The sequence below is a fragment of the Chiloscyllium plagiosum genome, chromosome 3 (assembly GCF_004010195.1).
Source record: "Chiloscyllium plagiosum isolate BGI_BamShark_2017 chromosome 3, ASM401019v2, whole genome shotgun sequence".
In the NCBI taxonomy this organism is placed as follows: domain Eukaryota; kingdom Metazoa; phylum Chordata; class Chondrichthyes; order Orectolobiformes; family Hemiscylliidae; genus Chiloscyllium; species Chiloscyllium plagiosum.
In genome coordinates, this window is record NC_057712.1 from 93874855 (window position 1) to 93883267 (window position 8413).

At 36.0% G+C, this 8413-nt stretch overlaps 1 protein-coding gene across 2 annotated transcripts in view; it reads left to right on the forward strand.

Moving 5' to 3' along the window:
* hbs1l (HBS1-like translational GTPase) overlaps window positions 1–7687 on the forward strand; it is a 172192-nt gene extending 164505 nt beyond the window's left edge. For both annotated transcript variants that reach the window (XM_043686247.1, XM_043686253.1), the window contains exons 15-18: window positions 1978–2086; window positions 3194–3294; window positions 5468–5612; window positions 6985–7687. In XM_043686247.1, coding sequence (XP_043542182.1) covers window positions 1978–2086; window positions 3194–3294; window positions 5468–5612; window positions 6985–6996 — 367 coding nt within the window. In that variant the 3' untranslated portion in view covers window positions 6997–7687. The remainder of the gene's footprint in view (window positions 1–1977; window positions 2087–3193; window positions 3295–5467; window positions 5613–6984) is intronic.
* The last annotated feature ends 726 nt before the right edge of the window (window positions 7688–8413 follow it).

The window sequence follows — 8413 nt, forward strand, 5'->3', positions numbered from 1 at the left end:
AGGCCCTGCTGGTGGTAATTCCAATCATGACTGCAGTGATTCAATAATGCCACCTATCTAGTTTCACTTTGTACTTCATTGGCAGAACATTCATTATCCTAGACTTCAAATTAAGAATTGTGTCCTCAAGCAATCATGATGTTTTTCCTTATCATGTCATGAATCAAAAGTTTTTAAAAATAATATTCTGCTATCTTCCTGACAATCCTCACCATATTACCTGTTCAGATATCTAGTGTGAACATTATTGCACCTGGAGTACTTGTTGCCTTTTTCAAATTCAGAGACAGGAATTACAATGTTGTCAATAATCTCAGCAAGAAAAGTGACTAGTAGTGGCTGCATCACAGCCTCAAACTGGGGAAGGGAGCAGCTGAAGATTCCCCCAAGGTGATAGAGAAGAAAGATCAGATCCCACAGCTTCAGGCCTCACTGTCTGAAATGTCTGAAAGAGAGTGTAGGTTCTTATTGTAACTCCTGGATGAGGTGAGTCAAGCAGCATAGACAATGGGACTCTCCGCCACTGCTGACCTCCCCCCATGTCCAGGCTGCGATCGACTCAACTTGTTGCTTTGAGAGTACTCTGTTATTGACCTGCAGAGTTCATCAATAAAAGGCTTCTATTCCATCAATGCTCAGATTATATGTGATCACTGATGAGGGCTGCCATGTCTCTCATATGTTGGTGAGCTCTCAGGTTCCTGCTCTCTTCATATCTATCCCTACAATGGGATGAATGCTTTGAGATGGGGAGAACCTGCTCCCACTGTGGTCCCTGACACCTTTCTGATGCCCTCAGATTAACAAAAAGAAAAGGTACAATCTTCCTATGGCTCAGGCGGAATCTGGAATTCACTCAAGAACATGAATTTGGTAACTTGCCATCTCAGATTGAAAGTCAATTCAGTCAAACCACTGCTCATGCTTCCACGGACTACAGTGGAAGAGACTATAAGCCTTCTTAAGGTTTTGTTGCCTCTACTGTTTTGGCAGGGCCTTGCATTAGAGCACAGGGTGAGTGTGTCATATCATTAGTCATATATCGTGCCCTTTATACTGGGGCTAATCATGTGGTGGTGTCTTGGATGCAGAAAATATGGTGGGACAACCATCATTTTCTGAGGACAAAGATGAGGACATTGTCAATGAGACCCATCCATGATATCATGACAGGCCAATGCATCACTGTGCAAAGCTAGAAAGAACGCTCATAGAAACCCACTTCTGGGATGATTGAGCAGAGTTTGGAGTGTTCAAGATTGCTGTTTGTCTGGGAAACAGGCCCTGCTTTGTGCAAAGAACCTTGTTATTGTTGCTGAATAAATGTTTTTCTATCATTTGTGATTGTAAACTTGATAGCTTCAGGTGATGACTTCCAAGTATATGCAACTTACATGTGCCACTGACTGCTGGGAGTTAAGCAATGGTCAGTGAGAGGGCCAACTAGCATTGTGTGGTGATGATAATTTAGGTAGTTTTTAAGGCTTCAGTCAGTGTATCATTTCCAAGTTGGCTCCTGATTGTGCTGGCCCAATCAGAAAGCCAGCAAATCCAGAACCTCAGCAGCACAAACACAGCATGCAACCCATTTCCTAAGCTGCTCCTAGGAAACCTCTGCATTGGAAATGCAAAAGGGAGCCATCCCAATGCTGGTCTCTCTCTGCCTTCAAGCCTTCTGCTTATTAAATTGCGCACAATGTTTCAGTTAATTGAAGTTCACCTCTTCTCTTGTAAAATGCACAAGTGTGTTCATTTTGACTGTTAAGGGTAACTATTAAGTTCTGGCAGTTGAGCTCATTATAATTATTCATGTTTTGATATATATATTCATGTTGTAACATATAAACTCACAGTTTAGCATGATGTATAAGATAAGCATTTTGTGAAGGCAGGCTACTTATAGAAATGTTGAATTTCACTTATTGTCTGTTTTTAACTAATTCTGCTGATACTTTTTTAAAATTTCTCTTCCTATAGTGTCGGGTGTATTTTTTGTGATCAGAAAGTACCTATAAAAACATGCATGAGATTTAGGGCTCGAGTTCTTATTTTCAGTATTGATATTCCAATCACTCAAGGTTTACCAGTAAGTGCCCTTTTTTTCTGCATTTATTTAGAATTTTATAATGTGAATAGAGGTTAAAAGCAAGATTGTTTCAGGAAGTCCAATCTTTCTGTTGCAGTCCTGCATAACTTTATCTTGCCTTAAATGAATTTTACCTTTATTTTTCTGTTTCCTCTGTATACTTTTAAACACATGATAATGTTAATTTTGGGTTTTGCTTATGGTAAGCTAGAATTTGATGCTCTTTTGGCCAGAAAGATTGGATTGCTATGTTAACATGGAGCTGACACTATAATGCCACTTGATAGAATGCTGGTTCATCTTACTCTGAAATGTGAAAATTAAAATCAGACTTCCACACTCTGGCTATTGCAGTGAAGTGATAACATAACCAGAAAGTTCTTATGATGGTCAAAACATTTTATTTTAGTAAGTGCACACTATGCATTATAAGCAAAATACTAGATAAGCACCCACATCACATTACCTTTATTTTAACTAAATTTGTAATTTGTGTCTCTTTTAAGCCTTTGGGTACTATTTAACACAATCTTGCTTGTGCAAGTAATTAAAGCATTATATGTTTGAATTTTTAGAATAGGCATATTAGGATGTCCTGAACCTATTTTGTTAGGAATCTTTAAGAAAATAAGTGTTTATTTGTAAAATTGAAATATATCTTGGCAACTAAAATTAATACAAAAGTGCCATCTTTAAGTAGCGTGGTTAGGGAAAAACTAAAATCATTCTTTTAATGATCTGCATGCAGGACATTGTGCTAATCTGTAATCGAATTTTGACTGAGAATTTAAATTGGCTTCTTTTTCTCTTACGGCACTCTTTACCACACTAAGTGAACCAGTTATCATGCTCCTCTTGCAAATATCTCAAATCGTACACTGGGAAGTGTTTGTGTTATTTTGTACTGTCCATCATGTAATGGTTGAATTTGAAATCGTGTATTCTTATTTGTTTCAAACTCTGAAAAAACATGAACTTTGAGGAGATTGACTAAAAGAAGAACTTGTTCATTAGGAATAGGACTGCAGCTTAGTTTTAAATATATTTTGAATCATGTGGACAGTTGCACTTCAGTGTTTAAACTATTGAATACATATTTATTAACAGGTTTTGCTACACTACCAGACCTTAAGTGAACCATGTACAATCAGAAGGCTAGTGAGTGTACTGCATAAGAGTACCGGAGAGATTCTCAAGAAAAAGCCCAAGTAAGCATTACTTAAAATATCTCTACTTATTTGACTATTTTGCTTCATGGTTATACTTGCAAAATGAAATTTAAAATTGAATGTTGGTCAGCTTGCACCCAACGAATTAATTGTCAATTGTTGAAGTTATTTCTTTTCCTATTTTGCTATTTTTTTTTGATAACTCCTGTTTCATGCACGTTTTACCAGACCAAAGAAATAACTCCTTCCCATTAAACTTCCAGCATCACTCATAATCTGATTCATGTCTGAAAGTCATCAATCAATCCTTATTGCTTTGTGTAAAGTATGAAGACTGTTTGGGCATCTTTCCTAATAATATGGCTAAGTTTGGAACCTTTCACAGTTGAAATTCTATGCTGGAATAAACCTTCAGAGCACTGGTATACTACTTAAATTATTAATCTAATTTATCATTCACAGAAGTGCGATGGTGATAATTCAAATGTAATAATTGCAGTGAAGTTTATTTCTATCCTGTCTACCTTGGGTACCCCTTGGGCACCAGCTTTTGAGTGTCTTGAATTTTGTGTATTGTGCCATCGCTCATGAACATTACTTGCCTGTTAGGATGCAGTCTATGGGTAAATGCAATTCTGTATTTGATATGCTCACCCCAAACTGCTGAATGTTTTGAATTGTTTTCCACTTTGAACTACAAGCCTGCTCATGATTTAACTAATAGAATGTTGTGTCACACCACCTTGTCTACCACAAGAAGTGATCGCAGCAGAATCTTGTTCAATTCCATCATTTTATTTGAGTAAGAAATGTAAAAATAAAAGGTCTACAATTTGGCTTAAAACATTTTGTTTAGCTTCATCATGCACTTTTTTGGTCTTGGGACCAGCTGAACTAATACACTAACTAGTTATGGTAGTAAGTACATTTTCGTATAGGACAAGATAATTTCTAGCCAAATAATGACAGTGAAGGTGTTTTGACAACTTTATTTCATTACTCTCCAAAATGATTTAGTGGTCCTCAAATAAATTTTCACAATGATGCACATTGCAAGACAGGCTGAAAAATTAATTGTTTTCCTCTAAAATGATAAACTCTCATTTTTGTGAAGGCTTTAATTACATCACCCATTTAGGTTACTGCTGTTCAAATCATTTTGCTCCCAAAGCATGCCTTGTGCTAAGTTAGTTTTGCTTGAATATGGTTAAGCTAATTATTGAATCAGAATTATTTAGTGATTCATACCTTTTATCTGTTATTGACTAAAATACATTTTTGAATTAGATTGATAGAATCAGATTGAAATGTCACTTTGAGCTATTCATGAAAAGTACTGTAGATTATATACATGTATTGTACATCATTTAGGGAAAAAAATTAGATGTAATATTCTGAAAGATGTGAGCAAGCAGTTTTGGAATGCCTAAGTTTAGACTTTGATCAAGCACTTAGGTGGGTCGTCGGCTCAGAAATCAAACCACAATAATATGCTTTGTAGCTGTGGCTAAATATGAAGCAGAATGAATGTGTGTGTTTAATGAACACATGCATTATCTGGGGGTTTCATGATGCAGCAAACAAAGAAATTTCCTCTTCACATATGACAGGCACTTGGGGTTCACTTTACTTAAAATCATCTTCAGATTTCAAGGTGATGCTCCATTTCTAATCCTTAATGTAGCATTTTCCTATCCCTCTGATTTAAAACCTAAAGAAGTATTATCTTAAATACTTCCATAAAATACAAATAAACTGAAAGGAGATTCCTGTTAAATGCATATGCGCAGTTTAAAGACCATAAGTTCATAAAGTGTTACTGCAGTATTTTTCTAGTTAATTGACAGGCAATGGCTACCAGAGTGTCATAGTACCATTGAGTAGCTCACTGAAATGAGACTGACATTTGGACAAATTGACAAATAAAAATAAAGGCCAAATTATTAAAGGAAACAATATTTTGCTTTTGAAGGTGAGTAAAGATTGTTTCCAAGATATTAACATCCTTGAAATTATACACCAACTAGTTACTGTTTATCAAAACTCCAAATGATAGGATGGAGGTGGTACTTAAACATTTTTGATATTAGTTTGTGGAATATGGACATTGCAAGTTGGACCAAGCATATATTCCCTATCCCTATTTGTCTTTGAACTAAATGAGCCAGGAAATCTTTAATCTGAATTATTTTTGCTTTCATATAATCTTCAGATGTTTGACTAAAGGGCAGAATGCCTTGATAGAGCTGCAAGCTCAGAGACCTGTCCCTCTGGAACTTTACAAAGACTTCAAGGAGCTGGGTCGTTTTATGTTACGTTATAGTGGATCCAGTATAGCAGCAGGAGTAGTCACAGAGGTAACTATTATTTGAAACTTAAGATCTGTTTGGTTTTCCGCTGAATGAAACTGTAATTCATTTAAGATTTAACATAAGAAACCACATCCTTAAGTTATAGGCTTCTTTTTAACTGTAATTGATTCCTTTCTTAATAGCTATGGGACTTCCCCACTTTATTTAAAACAAAAATGCCTGAAAGGTGAATTAGAATTCTGCATTTTCCCCTGTGCTATCCATACAGTTGAATCTATAACAAATTAATTGATTAAAAACTTTGGCTGTCTTTGCAGTGACGTTGTATGTGGTATGAGATTGAGCAGCCTCAGCAGTTGCTCACCCACATAGTGAAAGTACCTCTGGCTTGGTCACAATTGATCAGGCTCACATTAACACTGTGGCTGACATGGAGCATGATATGCAAGCATATGAATTAGGAGCAGGAGTAGACCACTCAGCTCCTCAAGCTTGCTTTACCATTCAAACTATCATGGTTGATCAGGTTGTATCCCAGCTCCACATTTCCATCACCCCCAATAATCTTTCACTCCCGTGCTCATCAAGAATCTATAATGGTGATAAAACTTTAATTCCGATTTGACACTTGACTTGAGAGCTGCTAGTGGCATTCAGAATTTAAGATGTTATCTTGGCACTCTTCCATCTGGATCAACATTGAATGAAATATTAGTTTTGGAGAACTGTATGTTTCTACTGTTTAGTAGATATTGCCTCATCAGGGAAGGTACATTTGCTAGTCTCAGTAGAATCACTGCTTTTAAGTCTTTGTCAAAATCTTGTTACTTGCTTTGAAAATGTATGAATCACAATTAAATAAAAAACACAGAATCACTTGTTACAGTGATTTTTATGTAATTTCTTCCCCCTAAAGAAGGCAGTGTCTCATGCTGAACTACTGTCCAATGAACTTTAATAACCTTGTGACACTTAGGTAAAGTGGTTCTTTATTTTTGCCTTAAGGCATCAGATGCCAGATGTCAAGGTCTAATAGCACTTTCCAAGTTGTTTGCTTAAAAGTGCAAGGTGCATATAAAAGACATAAACCTTTCTCCAGATTATTTTAAGCATTTTAATTTGAATAAGTTTTATAAATTGAAGAGGTCTTGAATTGTCCTTTATCCTTACGGGCGCATTTAGAAATTGAAGTTGGCATGTTGTCTCATTTTTATTACTGCTTTATTAGTGTGATTTAGCAGGTCACCAATCTGGTGATACGTATGCTGCCAAAATATGCATTGTTTCTGTTATGCAATAAATTTAAAGCGAAGTGTATTGGCTTACATAACTTTTTTTAAAATCGATTTTAATTATCAATGACTTCACTCTGTGCTTCAACAACCCAGTAATGTTACTATTCTTTTTTGTTTTATAGATAAAAGAATAATTATGGAGATGGGTTTCCCAATTTTACACCTTTCTTCAGACTTAAGAAACACAGGCCAACTTGATGATATTCCACAACGTTGAGCGATGTAAGAACTGTGGTCGGCAAAACAAAGTGCAATTTGTAATAACCCAAAATGGAACCTCCACGAATGTGAATTGTCCTTTGCAATATTGTGTTAAAGAAAGCAACTGTCAAAGTGGTTTCTCTAAATTTATTGAGTCACATTGCCAGTAATACCTCCATAAGCAAAGTTGCACTGTGTCTGAGAAGAATCTCTGTACACGATTAGTTCTCGTGATTTTATCAGCACCCTGCAGACTGATGCATAACACATATATAAAAAAATTAAAAAGGAAACTGTTGGGTGCATGATGAGTGACCCAGCTGAATTATACATTTAGTGGCCAAATTTGATAACAAATACTTCTTTGGTTTGCCTGCCTCTTATTTGTTCTTCCATTAGTGTGCCATGATTTACTAACATATTTATGTGTTGATCTGCTGACACAAGTTGGCAATAACAAGTAGCAAAAGTACTTAGAATGCTCTTTCAAAGAAAATGATTTGCAGTACATCAGATGATCAGATGTAATACCCTTAACTTTCACATCAATGGGAAGTATTCCAAAAATATTTATCAAGGTGCAATTAATTAAAGCTGGTACTGAATAAAATCTAGTTAAAGCAATACATTGCTTCAATATTTTGTCATCTGTTGTTTAATTGATATTTTTAACTGAAAATTCCAATTGTCTCATTTTGTTGTTTTAAAAATATTAAGTCTAGCTGCAAGAGGCTTAGAATTTCTTTACATAGTGTAGTTTCATTTTGATGCATACGTCCCTTCTCGATAACAGTGCTGATTCTAACTAGCAGACGAGTCATTCTTGTAGTTTGTTGTTCTAGTCTGGTACTGTAGGCTTCTTTACAGTTTTTGAATTGACCAACCAAGGACTTTCAAAGTTTGAAGCAGCCTTGTAAGGTGTCACTTTGCATACTGGTTTCTCTCAGTTTTTTTAACATGATGTAGGTTGCAAAGCCAGAGCATTTGAAAAAATATATTTTGGCTCTCCCTTCCCCACAGATGTCTCATCAAATTTATTTAATAGGTGAACCACACAAATCAGGACTGTCAGATTTGATCCCCAGTCTGTTGGTGTGAAGCAAGAAGATGGGCATTTGACCTTGGGGATTCCTTTGTTAGGCAGAGAAAAATTGGTCAGTTTCCCCTACTGGTTGAAAAGATTTGTGTGGATGTTGCTTTGAAAGTAGGACCAGGCTTGGATGCAACACCTTGTCTACAATCACTGCCAAAACTCGCTCATGAACTTTAAAAGGATACTGCAGCAAATAAGCAACTTCACAAGGGAGGAAAATGACAGTGATTGAAACTTTTGGAAAGGTTTTCAGACAG